Source organism: Schistocerca piceifrons, chromosome X (genome assembly GCF_021461385.2).
Source record: "Schistocerca piceifrons isolate TAMUIC-IGC-003096 chromosome X, iqSchPice1.1, whole genome shotgun sequence".
NCBI lineage: Eukaryota > Metazoa > Arthropoda > Insecta > Orthoptera > Acrididae > Schistocerca > Schistocerca piceifrons.
Window position 1 is genome coordinate 81,312,881 of NC_060149.1, and position 18,962 is coordinate 81,331,842.

The 18,962-nt window shown below is 41.8% G+C and overlaps 1 protein-coding gene across 5 annotated transcripts in view; it reads right to left on the minus strand.

Moving 5' to 3' along the window:
- Positions 1 to 12,928: 12,928 nt before the first annotated feature.
- LOC124721719 (dynamin-1-like protein) overlaps positions 12,929 to 18,962 on the minus strand; it is a 105,975-nt gene continuing 99,941 nt past the window's right edge. For all 5 annotated transcript variants that reach the window (XM_047246811.1, XM_047246812.1, XM_047246814.1 and 2 more), the window contains exon 14: positions 12,929 to 14,040. In XM_047246811.1, the coding sequence (XP_047102767.1) occupies positions 13,984 to 14,040 (57 nt within the window). In that variant the 3' untranslated portion in view covers positions 12,929 to 13,983. The remainder of the gene's footprint in view (positions 14,041 to 18,962) is intronic.

The following is an 18,962-nucleotide window of genomic DNA, read 5'->3' on the forward strand; positions in this document are numbered from 1 at the left end:
GGAGGGCGTGAGGCACTGGACGAGCACGAAAAAATCGAGGCTGAGCATTATCTTTTAACGTAATATGAGCGGCCAAGTTCGCAGCACAACCTAGTTCGTCTTTAAATATGTCACTGTATTGTTTACACAAATCGGTTATGCTGTCGTGAGGAACAACAACAAAATTAATTTGCAACACATTGTCTTGGATAGACAGGCCAAACAAGTCAAAACAGTCTAATCCGAAAATGTTTACACTGTCTGTAGCGCGGAGCACTGTGAATGAAACTGTTTTTGTATTGCCACGGAATGTGGCTGGCACGCTACATACACCTAACACAGGAATTTGTTCTCCACTATAAGTAGCCAAAGAATGTTTTGCCGCTGAAAGTTTAGGGCGGCCGACAGCCGCATACGTAGCACTATTTATGAGAGTCACAGACGCACCAGTGTCTAATTGAAAATTGAAGGTCTTATCCTGGATGCGTAGCTTCACAAATAGTTTATTACACTGTCTCTGGATCGGTCCAGTGGAGGCGGAAGACACAAAATCAGCGCGTTTAGCGCGTGTTCGCTGCTTACGACAACTTGTGGATTGGGCAGGTGGAACAACAACTCCCGCTTCACTTGAAGTCTGTACATTACGTTTTACAGCGTTTGAATTACGCTTGGGTCGCATAGCAGAGGGCTGGGTGGGCGGCTTATTGCGAACAAGTTTATTACCCACACGAACCGTGGAAGAGTCTTTAAACGCGACCTTCTGCGCGGGCTGGCTTTGAAGAACATGAATATCCATATGCTGGGCAGCACTAGAATTGTTCTTGCGTTTACGCAAACAAACAGTCTGGATGTGTCCTTTCCTTTGACAAAAGTGACAAACCGCGTTTCTTAACGGGCAACGTTCACGAGGATGAGCAAGAACACACTTAGGGCAAGACTTAACTCTATCATTTTGCACACGCGGCTGACGAATGTGTTTAACATGACGCGGCCGGCTAGTGTTTACAGTCTGACTCTGCCGGTGGGGCCGCGGGCGTGACATAACTTGCTTAGCACAGGCAATTTGAGAAATACATGGCTGATGTAACTCACACTCAGCATAGTCAAAAGTATCTTGGGCTTCAATGATGTTCATCACAGTCTCTAATGACGGGTCAGGCAACTTTAAGATAGCAGCACGAATACGAGAATCTGCAATGTTTTGAGTAATAGCGTCTCGTAACATGACATCACTGTAGGAAGCTCCACACACACAATTAAATCGGCACTGACGGGTGAGGCCCCGTAAATCTGTTAACCACTGTTTATTAGATTGATGTGGCAGTTTCTTTAATCTGAAGAACTTGAATCTGGCTGCTGCCTCATGAACTCGCGACTCGAAATACTCAGCAAGCTTGTTAACAACAACGTCATAGTCTAAAGCTTCTGGCTTGGATTCCGGGAACAACTTACAAAGTAGTCGATAGACTTCCACGCCTGCAGTGGAAATTAAATAAAGCTGCCGCTCAGTACCCGTGATTTTGTAGACTGTCATGTGCGCCTGCAACTGCGCGAAATATTCTCGCCATTCTTCTCTTGATGCATCAAAAGCACGGAAAGGTGGTGCTGCCTGTGCTTGTTCCTTTTGTGTTGGAGGATTAGCCGCTTGTTTGGCGATTGCTTCCACCAGACTTTGTATTTGCTGACTCTGTAACAAGATCAACTGTTGTAATTCGGCAGACATAGTGAACACAAATTAAACCAGCCCCCAAAATTTTATCGATACAATTAGTATAACCAGAAACAAGTTGAACCAGCCCTGCACACGAGTTCGGAAGCCCTCGTCGCCAGTTTTGTGGCGGCGTTCGTAGCGACAAACAATTCGCTGTAGAAACGGCTTGCGAAGTCACCGCCACACTTTTAATAGCGGGCCGACCGGTCCGCTGGAACAGTGAACAGAAAGATGAAAACCCAAACACTCTGATTAAATAAAAGTCGGTACTTATCTTTATTAACGAAGATACAGAAACACAGTAGTGAACTCCGTGTCTACAGAAATCTGTCTAGTTCGAGTCGGAGCGGCTAGGTCAACGTCGGCTGACGACAAACAACAACTCTGCTGCGATGAACACACAACTGACTAGCAAGTACACAATTCGGTGGCGAGTATACAACTGAGCGGCGAATACAGAACTGTCCTAGCGCTCGCGACTCCAGCGCTTAAGCAACCAGAAGCCAGCGGTGGCGCGCGCAGACTTGCGGCGATTTCCTGTCTCGCTGGCGCTGCTTATGCGGACGGCGTCCGGACTTTGATGCTGCCAACCTTTTGGCAGCGGGCTCGGGTGGCATTACTGGCTAGGATATAACACATACACCAACATTTTGGTATTTTGAGCTTCTTTCTTTTCTGCAGGACCATAAACTTCCTCGACCATCGACATCAGGCACTGACTCAACAGAAAATACGGTAAGTGAAAGAATGTTGCAGACTTTATAAATATGCTCATTTTAATCAGCGTGACAAATTTGTGTACATATAAATAGTTATCCAGATAAGCTGAACAAAAACGCACATCAGCACGTAAATTACAACACATTTCGAAGGCACTGTCGGTACTTTTAATCATTCTGTAGTGTTTTTGGCTGTGAAATAGGCAACGAAATTTTGTCGAAAGAACTTGGTCTCTAATGAACAGTTTCTGTTGTGCCCTATCTGTTATTCCACTAGCTGATTTGTATCCTGGGCTACAGATCTACCCTATATTCTGGTGTAATATAAGCAGAAGCACACTTATGCCGCAAGAAATTGTGCAGAACACAGTATGCCACCACAACAACATCTGTGTGCTCTGGTTTCAAAGCGACTGCTGTGTGGAAAATCCTAAATCTTGCAAATAAAATCCCAAATGCGTTTTCCACAGCTCTGCGAGCCCTTGACAAATAGTAGTTGAAGCACGTCACTCTTCTGTTAAATTCGATGTGTCTGCAATGAAAACGCCTCCTCTCAGCTAAAAACAAGCGGCAGATCATCAATAGTTTCAGGTTTGCGAATTTTCAGCGTATTGTTCTTTACCCTTTTGTAGAACTCTGTATGTTCTAGAACACCTCTGTCAGAAATACGACCATTGACTTATGAATCAACCATTATGAGCTCGTGGTTAGCATTGACAATAGCAAACAAAATTATGCTGTTATATCCTTTGTAATTACAAAAGAATGATCCGTTATTCGGTGGAGGAATAATACACACATGCTTTCAGGCATAAGCCTAATTCACAGGACGACACTAGGCTGCAGGAAACTGCGCTACTGGCCACTGCGCATGCGCGCCGCGCGTCTGCGCAACTCGTTGGTGAAACTAAACAGTTTCGGCGTGTTCCAACTCTGGTAATACTCCGGAATGAGATTTTCACTCTGCAGCGGAGTGTGCGCTGATATGAAACTTCCTGGCAGATTAAAACAGTGTGCCCGACCGAGACTCGAACTCGGGACCTTTGCCTTTCGCGGGCAAGTGCTCTACCATCTGAGCTACCGAAGCACGACTCACGCCCGGTCCTCACAGCTCTATTTCTGCCAGTATCTCGTCTCCTACCTTCCAAACTTTACAGAAGCTCTCCTGCGAACCTTGCAGAACTAGCACTCCTGAAGGAAAGGATACTGCGGAAACATGGCTTAGCCACAGCTTGGGGGATGTTTCCAGAATGAGATTTTCACTCTGCAGTGGAGTGTGCGCTGATATGAAACTTCCTGGCAGATTCAAACTGTGTGCCCGACCGAGGCTCGAACTCGGGACCTTTGCCTTTCGCGGGCAAGTGCTCTACCATCTGAGCTACCGAAGCACGGCTCACGCCCGGTCCTCACAGCTCTACTTCTGCCAGTATCTCGTCTCCTACCTTCCAAACTTTACAGAAGCTCTCCTGCGAACCTTGCAGAACTAGCACTCCTGAAAGAAAGGATACTGCGGAGACATGGCTTAGCCACAGCCTGGGGTATGTTTCCAGAATGAGATTTTCACTCTGCAGCGGAGTGTGCACTGATATGAAACTTCCTGGCAGATTAAAACTGTGTGCCCGACCGAGGCTCGAACTCGGGACCTTTGCCTTTCGTGGGCAAGTGCTCTACCATCTGAGCTACCGAAGCACGACTCACGCCCGGTCCTCTGGTAATACTAGTTGTATGAGTTTTGAGGTTACGTGTGTTCGTAGAGTGTAAACAAACTGAAATATGAAGTGGGGAATGGAGAATAATGTTCGCTTTTTGGATATCTATGCTTTGCAGAGGTATTTGTGGGATTTAAGTGATGATGATTACAAAAATAAGCAACATACTGCTGCTTCTGAGACCGTCACCTGCAATCAGAACATAGATAGTTAGACTATCTGAGCTGCAGGGCAAAATTTATTGAATTAGGAGCACATATACAACTGAATTAAGAAAAATACATGCAAACGTAATTCTAGCTGTAGAAATTCCCTTGTCTACAGGACTAAAATCCCATTGTTCGAGTTTTTCAAAACATGGTTCAAATGGCTCTGAGCACTATGGGACTTAACTTCTAAGGTCATCAGTTCCCTAGAACTTAGAGCTACTTAAACCTAACTAACCTAAGGGCATCACACACATCCATGCCTGAAGAAGGATTCGAACCTGCGACGTAGCAGTCGCGCAGTTCCAGACTGTAGCGCCTAGGACCGCTCGGTCACCTCGGCCGGCTTTTTTTTTTTTAAACAAAATAAGGAATATTGTTGACAGGAGGGAATGCTACACAAATCAAGAAGCTACATTCTTTATTCAATATTCATCTATTTAAAATATCTCACATTACTCCCCATTCACATATATTTGAATTTTGAAATATTATCACTGTACAGATCTATCTTCAAGAGAAGTCGGCCTTTGTGACCGAGTGGTTCTAGGCGCTTCATTCTGGAACAGCGCGATCGCTACGAGCGCAGGTTCGAATCCTATCTCGGGCATGGATGTGTGTGATGTCCTTAGGTTAGTTACGTTTGGGCCTAAGTAGTTCTAATTACTGGGGGACTGATGACCTCAGAAGCTAAGTCCCATAGTGCTCAGAGCCATTTATCTTCAAGAGAGTAGTTTGCAAACTATTCTTTTCTTAATGCGGCCTGCTTCGAATAATTACTGCTGTCAATGTTAATAATCATTGGTGTTAATGAAAAAGCGTCATCACCAACTAAAACCGCATCTTATAGCATGCCCAGTGTTCTCGATTGTAATCCATGTAATGTGATATGTAATTTCGGCTCTAGCGACAGTGCTTCATGCATTACAATATCTTTATTCCTTATCGTATAATTAACTCTATTTAGAAGAAACGTTAACAGTTCTGGTGACATCTAAGATAATTAAAAAAAACTTCTTGGGTCTTCCATTACAAATTATTTCAGCAAGGATTCTGAGCAACCGAGCTGATGTCTGTCAGTCACGAATCGAAAAACGTTTCTTATTTTTTTCTTATGTACCGATTCCGCGCAACAAGCTTTTAACTTCATCACAACTCGTGCGACGTGCAGCTGCCCAAACTGACATTTCAGACACGACTCAGGAACTCACAAAACGACGAAACTGAAGTATATACTGGTTTCGTCATGTCTACAGTCAAATATGAAACCATTTGCGTGCAACTCATTTCACGCAACGAGTGGCGCAACCTAATGTCGTCATGTAAACTAGGCTTTACATCTATGGCCCCCAGAGCATGTGGGAAATTCCATTTCTCTTCAAACTACATAGATGTGTCTCCAGTCTTCCTCAGAGTTTGGAAATTGAAAATATAAACATATTTTTTTGTTGACAACAAAAAAAATCGCAGTAGAATATATTTCCTACTACCATACTGACTCCTTAAAACTGTTCATAATTTTAAAATATTAATGTTTAATAAGTTTTGTACTTCACATTGTTTCAGTTACCGGTAATCTAAAAATAGACTGACTGTCGCAGAACATAGAAGATGCTTAACAACGAAACAGTTAATCACCCTGACGAACGAGAGTTAGTGTTTTGGATGGAGGACAATCTTCAGTGTGTAGTGTACAAAAATTAAATACACTGGAGAAAGAAGATGTCTCTCACATTTTAATAGGCCTATATTCCATACGTATAAATTTGTAAATACATTTGTTTAGTAAATGTGACAACTTTCCTTCACTGTACGAGATTTAGAAACTTAACCACACTGGAAAATAATAAAGAGCTGTGCTAAACTTCTATTGTCACTTTCAAATATTGCTTCCATAATACTATGTATGTAACACAACATGTTTCTGGAATGATGTGACTTAATGATGATGACACCACAACATAAAGTTTAAGATCAGCATATCTTTTACCAGTTGCTAGAAATGGCAGTGTCACAAAGTCTCTCGTAAGCACTTACTGATTTTCTCGTTACGCTATTATGTCTGTATGTATGGTATGACATGTCGCAAAAGTACCAAAAATGTTTTTCCCGTTCACTCTTATATAGCAGAACCAGCCGTCTTTTTCAGATTTTAAGGCCTTTAAAAGATTAACATGTGAGTGTGACGCGCGTTTTAGACGCCAGTCTTTGTCCACTTTTTACGTTGTGGCCTATTTCTTTTTTTTTTTTTTCAACTTGCGAAATAAACAGTAGCTGTAGACAGCAGGATTGCTTTATAAGCAAATTTACCCAGTTTTGCCAAAGCCTCTATACTGTTCCCCGATGAATTCCAGAGTGAACAAAACTGTACCCACCGAGCGAGGTGGCGCAGTGGTTAGGACACTGGACTCGCATTCGGGAGGACGACGGTTCAAACCCGCGTCCGGTCATGCTGACTTAGGTTTCCAGTGATTTCCCTAAATCGCTTCAGATGGGACCTCTGACATCTCTGTTTGGTCCCCTCCTTCGAATCAACCAAAGAACCAAAACTGTACCTACGATCAGGACGCTTACATGCAACGTAAAATGTGCAGACAGCCACTGTGAATCTAGTCTGCACAGACCAATCGGAACGTGTAAAGCGCCCTTTAATGTTAACGCATTCTAGTGCTCTCTAATGAGCCATGTTTATAAAAACAATTAGTTTAGTACTGATTGCGTAGTAAATAGGTGCATTAGTGTGCTTTTTAAGCGTACCATTAAAGGTTTCATTTTTCTTTACGTAATATAGCAGAAACGCGAAAAGATTGTACAGTCGGGTTACAGTCGTATTTTCTGTTTACGTTTTGCCGGAGCAGATCTAAAGAATTTAGTTTAATTGTTCTTTGCTCTCTAGCAATTTAACTATAGCGTACCTCTTCATTATTTAACTCACATTTCCGGAAAGTAGCGTAAACTTTTAAGTTGTTGTTAAAGAAACTTTGGACCGTTGTTCTTGTTTACATATGTTGCGTACGGGCCAAATTTGTGGAATCATATTTTCCAGTTTATCTGTAATTTAACTGACTTATCTTAATAAATTATTACGTTTATCATGAGTGAAAAGTGCTTGACTTGCCGTAGAATTGTTAGGTCGGGGCTTTGGTGTGACGGATGCTGTAGTTTTTTCCACGTGGGTGACTGTAGTGGCATGGGAATAGGGAAAGTAAATTAGACTCATCAGTGGTTTTGTAGGATATGTAGTAGAGACAGGAAGAGGCTAGAACAGGAGGGGAAAATTGCCGCCCTTCAGACTGAATTAGACAGGGCCTGGGGAGATCTTGACAGATTAAGGAGGGAGAAGGGTAAAGAGAGGTGGGAAGTGGCAACAAGAGGAACAGGCCTAGAACTTTGTGTGACAGCTTCATGGTGAATGTGTAAAATAGATTTGACCTATTGATTCAGTAAGAAACTGGTGAGCCTGCAGTTGCAGGTGTAGACAGGGTACAACAAACTTTCAGCAGCAAATTATAAGTAAGAATGTAGGGAAATCATTAAAGAGAAAGAAAGTGTTGTTGTTAGGTAGTTCGCATGGAAGGGGTGTTGGTCAACTTTTGCAGGATGAACTAGGATCAGAATACAAGGTCACCAACTTTTTTAAACCTAGTGCTGGTCTGGAGCAGGTGACAGAGGATTTAGGATCACTTTGCAAAGATTTCACTAAGAAAGATTCTGTGATTATAGTGGGTGGGCCAGGTAATAGTATCGACAGAGATGCTGGGTACAGTATGGAGTGTGACCTGGCAAAGATTGCATCAGCATCGAAGCATACTAGCGTTGAGTTTGTATCTGTTCTTGGGCCATGACTGACCTCATTTGAAGTCTTCTGTCAAGAGAGTTTATTTGGAGTTGTAACAGCTGCTTATGTCGAGTGCCAGGTCACACATTGGTGTGGTTCCTGTTGATTCTCTCAATAGGTGGGATTATACTAGGCATGGCTTTCACCTCAACAGGAAAGGGAAGAGTAAACTGGCTGGGAAAATAGCAGGAAAGTTAAAGGAGGGGAGGCACTGTCATGAGTGATAAGATACCTGTGGTTATAGGGTTCAGAAAAGACCCTTTTTTAGGGTAGGGAGGACAGAAAGAAACCAAATTTTAAGAGAGGTTAGGACTGAGACAAACCTTCAGTTTGAGAAAGAAACCAAAAGACATAATTCTAGCTTATTACATCAGCATAAACAGCTGTCAGTTAATAATTTTCAACAATCAGCAGAAATTTCAACTCTACCCAATTTTAACTCATCTATCTTTATTTCATCAAAATATTTGAGGACTGAGAAATAAAATTATTGAATTAATTGTCTGCATAGATGAATTAAGTCCTCAAACCTAGCTGACGTAATCTCTCTCTGAACATCATGTGACCAGTGGTATAGAACTTTTAAGTGTCACAGGATTTAGGTTAGCATCTCACTTCTGTAGAGCAGGAATGGAGAAAGGAGGAGTTGCCACATTCATCAGGAACTGTCATGAATTTAAGAACATAGACATTCATAAATTTTGCATAGAACAGCATATGGAAGCATGTGCAACAGAAGTAGAGTTTCACTAAAACTCCTTCATAATATTAAGTGCATATCAAGAACCTGCAGGTAACTTTAATCTGTTCCTAAACCACCTTGAAGCTGTACTGGCCCATTTAACAACCAGAAACCAAGAAATAGTGGTTGCTGGTGACTTCAATGTAGATTTCCTTAAAGACTCTCCCAATAAGAATTATTTAAATTAGTAACACTATCATTCAACTTAATTCCCACTGTAAAGTTCCCCACTAGGGTAGCCAATTGCTCACAAACAACCACTGATAGTATCTTTATAGAAAAGTCCAATGAACAAAATTACATTACAAAACCAATAGTCAAAGGCCTCTCAGACCATAACATGCAGTCCTCCTGTTATATGTTAATACTGAAGAGGATATAAAATCTGTTAAATCTGAGCTCAAGAGGGTAATCCATAAGCTAAAAATTGTTTTGGGACATACCTCAGTGACATTCACTGGAGTGATATTTACAGAGCTCATGCCATGAATGAAAAATATAACACTTTTGCTAATAAAGTGTTTACCTTATTTGAACAGTTTTCCCTCAAAACTAACCAAGGTTAGAGCAAAGTCTACAAAGAAGCCATGGATTACTCAAGGAATAGATGTAGCTTGTAAAACAAAAAGAAAACTGTATCTGTTAACCTGAAACAGCTCTGGTGGTGATGCTATAGCACATTACAAGAAATACTGCAAAATATTAAAAAGACTGTAATACAGACATCAAAGCAAATATATTACAAGGAAAAGATAGTCATATCAGATAACAAAATAAAGACAATATGGGATACAGTGAAGCAGGAGACCAGTAGAACCAAACATGAAGAGGGACAAATAGCATTAAGAGTAAATGATACATTGGTGACAGACATGTATAATGTAGCAGAACTTTTTAACAAATGTTTAATAATTGTTACTGAAAAGATGGGGTTGTCAGGTTCTGTAGATGCTGCAATTGAATACCTCAGACCAGACGTTTCAAGTAACTTCCATAATATAAATTTGACCCTCGCTACCGCAGCAGAAGTAATGTCCACCATAAAATCTTTAAAATCAAAAACATCTAGTGGGTATGATGAAATATCAACAAAGTTAATTAAAGAATGTGGTTCTGAGTTATGTAACATATTAAGCCATCTGTGTAATCAGTCGTTTATCAGTGGAATATTTCCTGAATGGTTGAAATATGCTAAAGTTAAGCCACTGTTTAAGAAGGGAGATAAAGAAATAGCATCAAATTTCCCTTTTGACAGCATTCTCAAAAAATTTAGAAAAGGTAATGTACAATTAGCTTTATAACCACCGTATCACAAATAACACGCTGTCAAAGTCACAGTTCAGATTTCTAAAGGGTTCTGATATTGAGAAGGCTATTACACTTACAGTGAAAATGTACTTAATTCATTAGACAAAAAATTGCTGGCAACTGGTATATTTTGTGATCTGTCAAAGGCATTTGACTGTGTAAATCACAATATCCTTTTAAGTAAATTAGAATATTATGTTGTTACAGAAAATGCTGCACAATGGTTCAAATCTTATATCTCTGGAGGGAAACAAAGGGTGTTATTAGGAAAGAAGAGGAGCTCCAACTGGGAACTATTTACATGTGGGGTCCCACAAGGTTCCGTCTTTGGGAACGACCTTTCATCAGTAACATTACCAGATGCCAAGTTTGTTTTGCTTGCCGATGATACAAACATTGCAATAATTAGCAAATCAAGTGTAGTCTTAGAAATATCGGGTAATAAAATATTTGTGGAAATTAATCACTGGTTCCTAGCCAATTCTTTGTCACAAAACTTTGAAAAAACACACTACATGCATTTCAGAACTTTTAAGGGGTGTCATAAATACAACTGGGAGGAGCACACCACAGAACTGCTGAAGGATCTTAACAAATCTTTATTTGCAATGTGAATTGTGTCAGACATAGGGGATATAAAAATGAAAAAGCTATCATACTATGCTTATTTTCATTCCATAATTTCATATGGTATTATTTTTTGGGGTAATTGGTCAAGCCAAGCTAAAGTTTTCTGGGCACAAAAACGTGCAATAAGAGTTATATGTAGTGTGAACTCAAGAACATCCTGCAGAAACCTGTTTAGGGAACTAGGGATACTAACTACTGCTTCCCAATATATTTATTCCTTAACGAAATTTGTCATTAAAAACACATCACTTTTTCAAACCAACAGCTCAATTCATGGAATCCATACTAGAAATAAGAATAATCTTCACAAGGATTTAAAGTCAGTTACTCTTGTACAAAAAGGTGTGCATTATTCACACATTTTCAATAACTTGCCAGCAGCCATAAAAACTTAACAACCAATGAAATTAATGAAATTCAGTTTAAGAGAAGCTTAAAGGATTTATTGGTGGCCAACTCCTCCTACTCCATTGATGAATTTCTCAGTAGAACCAACTCTGTGTGTGTGTGTGTGTGTGTGTGTGTGTGTAATCTAACTTCTGCATCATTTCATTGCAGTAATGTGGTCATTGTAAATAAGTATTGTTTTAGTTCTATTATATGTTTACTACCTTATAAATAAAAAAAATTTTAATTTTAAATTCAGTGCATTAATGCAATCTTAGTAAATGAGTGTTTGTAAAATGATTATTTCATATGGTGTTCATTAAAAAAATGACTATCATTCCACTTGGGACCTGTGGAAGGTATATTAGCTTATTTGTTTCAGTTGTTAATATTTGTCATGTATTATTGTTTTTCTGACATGTTCTACATCCTGGAGGATGTATGGATCAATTGGAATAAAAGTAAATCTAATGTAATCTAAGCAAGTTCAGGCTGAGGAAGGATTGGGGAAGGAAATCGATCACGTCCTTTTCAAAGAAACCATCCCACTTAAAAAACTGTTTGGCATTCTTCAACCAGCTAGAGAAACCACCGACAAATGTTTGTATGCCCAGCTACTTGCACTTTTCAGTAATAACAGCATATTCTATTGATTTGCAAATCATCTTGGGGTACATGTAAATACTGACAACCATTTTTAATTCTTATTTCAACGAATATAATTCAAAAAGAATCTGCATGCTCATCTTTTTAGGTTTCTGTGGGGAATGTCCAATATGCTTCATGGACCACCATGTGTGATGAAAGCTAACACACTTAATTTTGATAGCAAGCATAAAAGACAGTTGATGGAACAGAGGCAATCGGGATCTGCAAATAAAAGAAACCAACTAGGACTTGCTGTGTCACTTCACAAATCAGCGACAACTTTATTTTGAAATCTTATATGAAAAATGTTGACTCTCTCACATGTGGAAGACCATTACCAAATGACACTGTTCATCGTTCGATGAGCTGAGATGTATCTTATGAACAAAGAGTTCAGTGTTACATGTACATAACTTTTAGTTTCAACAAGACGATGAGCTGATTGTGTGTGTGTATATGGAAACAAAGCTGATCGAAGTGCAGTGAGTCAGATGGGTCATTTAATATATGACATCTGCAATGGACTACAGAAATAATTATTCTATATATTTTCCTAGGTTAAACTGACTGGGCCACAGTGGGTGCACATTTCCAACTGCTTGCCATTTGTACCACATTTTACAGAAATTCATTTGGTACATTATGAAAATATGCCCCACCGTCAATCATCAACAACATATGACAGTGAAGTTGATATAATCACATATTTCTTCAGCATTTGCAATTATTGCATAATGGTCACAGAAATTTATGTTATCTCACTGCAGCAAATAAGTTTCTGTGAGAGCACATTTCATCTTAAATGGGAGAGCAGTCAGTGGCTAACATCCCATTCACCTCATATTAACATCATTTGAGATGGATGATTATCTCAGATGACAAGGTCAGGGAGGGAAATTTGCTGAAGATTTTCTGCCTAGTCTAAAGCGTTTATGCTACTGCCCTAACAAACAACAGTAAAAGGTCCACAACATCCGATCAAAGTGTGCTCAACATTAGTGCACAGAAGGAATGAATAAAATTGGAACACAGCATCAAATTCAGTATGCAATAACAATTTCAATTTGTTTATTAATGCATTTTAACTTTCAATTATATCCACAACTGATGTAATGCAAAATCTGCTAGTTCCAAATAATAATGGCATATCAAGCTTTTCAGGAAAAACTTGACAGAACTAAACATACTCTTAATTAATATTCTTCAAGCTCTAAACTGCCAGGCAAACAATTAAGTACCATGTTTTCAACTGAACTGAAAATTGACAGTAATTCACTTTTTGCAGTGAATACAATTGTGATAAACTACAAATAAGACAGGTCAAACAATTAACTCTAAATGAATGTTATTGCATAAGTTCTTGTATCACCACATTAATGTGTCTGAATTGGCATCTCTTTCTATACACGCAGTTCAGTGTAATATAGATTTAAACATCTAAAAATGCTTTTCGTTTTAAAGGCATGAAAGGAGAACTGTTGTCTCCACAAAGATCACAAAACAACACATGATTATCAATTATTGACAGTGCAGTATAAAACAAATGTTCACGAATTTTTTTTCTTCCAAATATTTGGTCCAGTTGAACATCATATATACAGTAAACTTTCTGTATTTTAAACTTAACTGAGCTATACAAAAAAATCGAACACTTCACAGAGGCAATGATGTTATTATTAACACCTACAAACTATGTGATTACATACAGTTATTAACAAATGTCAAGATTTTTAAAATTTAAATAACAAGCTTATTTTTTGCGTAAACATAGTAATACAAAGATTAATTACATACACGAAGTTTACGAATCATCTGCAAACGTCTGAATCAGGTACACAAGGAACCATGAATAACACACATACTTCGAAAATTGTGAATTTCACCATTTAATAATGATTGCTACATTCTATGTTGTGTAAAAAATGCAAACAGATGTATCATTCAAATAAATAACAATAAACACAATTAAAACAGATTTGCATTCAAACCCAGTCATCTACATGGTCACAAAAGTGCTATACATTCCATGTATCTGAATTAAACTACTGGCAAACTGCGATTTTTCTGGAAACTCGCAATCAATTGTTTCCAGTCACTATTAAGTCTTCACCACACATGGGTTTCACGTATCTCACTAATAATGCTACTTGCATTTTGCAGAGCCTGGAAAAAAAAGAAAGTTTTATTGCAACAAGTATCATTACTGCTAGCATAAGATACTACACAGTTAATCACAGCAGTGAAGTCCCCTTCCTCAGCATCCTCTAATCACGAATTTTGAAGATAAAGTGTTGAGGGAGGAGCTGAGTGGGCAAGGCTTAAACGCACCTGTTCTGTGCGTAAACAGGTTACCTCTGGAATCCAGTGACGTTTGTACAATATGTGATGACATGAGTGGAGAGAAAGAGAATGGGATGTAACTAACCTAAGTGTAAAAATCTTAATTCCTTACTGCTGGTATAATTTCCTCCACCCACTGTGTCAGCATCAAATTATTATTCTTTTCCCACTGCTTATGTAAATGCTGTTCCATTTCTCCTTATTCCCATGTGCCAATAGCAACAGTGACATACACAGTTGCTACAGTAACTACATATGTACTAAAAGAAGAAAGATCAGTGTTTAATGGCCTGACAACAACAATGCCTTTTGAGAGTGGACATAAGCTCAGATAGAACAATGACAGGAAACAAAACTGGCCGTATCTGTTTTACGGGAACTATGCTGGCATTCACCTTAAGCTAGATGAGAAAATAGGGATTTGAACTCTACTCTTCCCAAATGTGAGTCGAGTGCATTAAGTACTTTGCAACCTAACTCAGCACCTTTCAGTGATTATATAATATGCTAGACGTATTCCTTTTACCTATCCAGACCACTTGCAGGTAGTAAATGGTAAAAACAAATAAGCTCCAAGTTCTTTAACTCTGTCGTCGTTATCATTACATGAGATGTACACTGGATAAATTTTGATTTCTTCAATTTGTTTTGAACTGAAAGCTGTCACAAAATTAATGGTAAAGTCTACAATGCACAATGCCTTTCTCGTATCACACTCAGGTGTCTTTAATGTTTCTGTGATACTCTCACAGCCCCCCCCCCCCTCCAAATTAATAGAATACCCTACACATACAACCTTATGTATGGTAATGGAACTATTTCTTAAACCCCCTCCAACTGATAGCATCAACAAAAAAAATTGTTTACATATTGAACTTTCAAACACTCAATGCCCACAAACTAGCTGTTAGTATGAGCACTGGGTCTGTACAACGATTTGTAGCTAATCTTATACTGCCACATCAATAATGTGTAATAACAGCTATGTAGCAATTCACAATGAATCACTGCAAAATCCTTTAGCACATTGTGACAGAAATAGCCCATTAGTAAGAAATTATTGTTCAAGCTGGGCAACTGAACAACAGGATACACTGAGGTTTGATAAAGGACACTGATTGCTATATTACAACCACTTGAAAACGTGTACTCATCATCATACCATGTGAAATTTATAATTAATCATAACACAAGGTAACAGCAATCATCACCCTGTAGGTAGTAAAACAAAGTGACGAGAATGTGAAAGAACAATATTTTATGAAACTGGATAATTCATACAACGCCTCCATAAACTGCTGAACTTCAATGACACTATAAATGAAAAGAAGTTTTACTCAATTTAACTGACATGTTTGCGTATATTTGGCGTTGACTATATCATGCCATGAATTTCACGTACACAATCCAAATTGTTACAAAGTTGTAGAGGTTTTTTTTTTTGTGGGGTTTTAGGGCGCTCAACTACTGAGGTCATTAGCGCCCAGTCACATTTGTAAGTGCACATATAATCTGGTAAAACTCAAGGGGGGGGGGGGGGACACCAGAAAGTTCTGACAAAGATGCAGATAAAATACTTAAAAGAGTTAGGTGTCTTTTGACAAGTCCGTCAAAGCTTATTAATAAAACAAAGAACACGAGTAGCTGCTCGAGCATCATCAGCTAAAATTTCAAGTAAAGTAGGTGGCAGAGACAGGACAACACGAGATTGATTAAAACGGGGACACGACAATAAAACATGGCGCACTGTCAATGCATGACCACAAGGGCACTGCGGGGCGGGGTCACCGGATAGCAGGTAGCGGTGGCTAAACCGGCAATGCCCAATCCGCAACCTGGGCAAAAGGACCTCCTCTCGCCGAGATGGTCAGGAGGAGGTTGTCCAAGCTGTTGGGAACGGTTTTATGGCCCAGAGCTTATTGTCTTGAAGTGACGACCAAGTATCCCACCATAATGACACAAGCCTCTTACAAACAACCCCACTAATGTCAGACGATGGGACACAAAGGGAAGCTGGCCGAGGCAGGAGGACTGCAGCCTTGGCTGCAGCATCAGCAGCCTCATTCCCAGGCACTCCTACATGGCCTGGAACCCACATAAAGCTAACATGAGAGCCAGTATCTGCAAAGGAATGGAGGGATTGCTGGATCCGTTGCACCAAGGGATGGACCGGATATGGAGCTCCAAGGCTCTGAAGAGCACTGAGTGAATCAGAGCAGAGAACATACGGAGAATGGCGGTGGCGGCGGACATACTGAATGGCGTGATTGAGCGTAAAACGCTCGGCTGTAAAGCTGGAACACTGGTCGAGGAGCCGGTATTTAAAGGTGGCGTCCCCGACGACAAAGGCACAGCCAACAGCATAGTCAGTTTTGGAGCCATCAGTGTAAATAAAGGTGTTACTGGCAAGTTGCACACGAAGTTCAACAAACCGTGAGCAATACACTGCATCACACAGTTGTAGAGGTTATATGCTGCAAATCCTTTTTATATATTAAAAACTTCCTGCCTTTGGTGTTATTAGTGAAAAGTACAAGTTGTCTCATGTATCACAACCTCTGCCACATCAAACCATGTTGCACTTTCTCCTTAGACGGTGATTTATCTATTGAGATGAAAATGCATCTTTATATTACATACAACCTGTACAGAAATATTTCATTTAACAACCAGTGGATTTTCACTCTATACTGATCCCATACCTCAACTACATTTAACACATTACTTAATGATACTTCTGGTAACCCAGTATCCTTCAGCATCACACAGATTCAGTCATTTATTCAAACAATGAGTCGTTCATCCCATCATGAAGGATCAGGAATGTGTAACGGGTCACGTTTTACATTAATGTGCAGAAGCATCCAATTACAGTTAACAATAATCTACTCACATTAACAATTACACTCTGAAGTAAATCACTGCTCTTCCTCTACACTACTGAACTGCTGTTTTTACCTACTACAATCAAAACCTTTTCCACACTTTTCACGTAACTTTAAAAAATTACAAAACCCCAATTAGTAATGTAATTGCTGCCTACTGACCAATTCCAGACCTTTGCTCTTATGTAAGATTTATTTTTCTGGAACACACTGCTAGGTCTCTTTTTTATTATAGTTTCTTTCAATATCTTTTGGTGAATTTATCCCTCTAATTCATAAACAGCTTTTACACTTTTGCTGTGTACATAAAAAATTTAACAGAAGTCCGAAGGTGGTTACAAGACACGGACATATGTTACATACGTATACATGACACCAAAGTGCAGACAAGACATAAATCTAATGACAGATCATGAAATTAGTTACATTGTGCACTACACTTCTGTACGACACAATACATAGTTGCATGTGTAGTTAAATTTAAGATGTACTGTCAGGTCCTAACCTAGCCACCACTCCGAAATCACTACATATTCAAGAAGAGGCAGGGGGAGGGTGGGCAAGGGAGGGGGAGGGGGAGAGGGAGTCAGAGGCCTGAGGGGGAGGGGGATATGGAGGGCGAGCCGGAGGCGCGAGGGCGAGCCGGAGGCGCGAGGGCGAGCCGGAGGCGCGAGGAGGCGCGAGGGCGAGCCGGAGGCGCGAGGGCGAGGGCGAGCCAGATGAGTGAGGGGGAGGGGGAGGCAGAGGCGTGGCGGGGGCCGAGGCGTGGCGGGGAGGGGGGGGGCCGAGGCGTGGCGGGGAGGGGGGGGGCCGAGGAGTGGCGGGGGGGGGGCCGAGGAGTGGCGGGGAGGGGGGGGGCCGAGGAGTGGCGGGGAGGGGGGGGGCCGAGGAGTGGCGGGGAGGGGGGGGGGCCGAGGAGTGGCGGGGAGGGGGAAGGCCGAGGAGTGGCGGGGAGGGGGGGGCAGAGGCGTGGCGGGGAGGGGGAGGCAGAGGCGTGGCGGGGAGGGGGAGGCAGAGGCGTGGCGGGGAGGGGGAGGCAGAGGCGTGGCGGGGAGGGGGAGGCAGAGGCGTGGCGGGGAGGGGGAGGCAGAGGCGTGGCGGGGAGGGGGAGGCAGAGGCGTGGCGGGGAGGGGGAGGCAGAGGCGTGGCGGGGAGGGGGAGGCAGAGGCGTGGCGGGGAGGGGGAGGCAGAGGCGTGGCGGGGAGGGGGAGGCAGAGGCGTGGCGGGGAGGGGGAGGCAGAGGCGTGGCGGGGAGGGGGAGGCAGAGGCGTGGCGGGGAGGGGGAGGCAGAGGCGTGGCGGGGAGGGGGAGGCAGAGGCGTGGCGGGGAGGGGGAGGCAGAGGCGTGGCGTGGAGGGGGAGGCAGAGGCGTGGCGTGGAGGGGGAGGCAGAGGCGTGGCGTGGAGGGGGAGGCAGAGGCGTGGCGAGGAGGGGGAGGCAGAGGCGTGGCGAGGAGGGGGAGGCAGAGGCGTGGCGAGGAGGGGGAGGCAGAGGCGTGGCGAGGAGGGGGAGGCAGAGGCGTGGCGAGGAGGGGGAGGCAGAGGCGTGGCGAGGAGGGGGAGGCAGAGGCGTGGCGAGGAGGGGGAGGCAGAGGCGTGGCGAGGAGGGGGAGGCAGAGGCGTGGCGAGGAGGGGGAGGCAGAGGCGTGGCGAGGAGGCAGAGGCGTGGCGGGGAGGCAGAGGCGTGATTGGGAGATACTGCAATAGACCACTTGAGGATGTTTCCCTGCAAATCAAAATTTATGTATTTTTTTATGAAATAATGTGCCAATAATTCCCATGCAGTTCCTACATTTTTCACAAGAGTTGCCACATCTGTGACAGTTTGGGACAATATTTTGTATAATTCAGAAGAGACACTG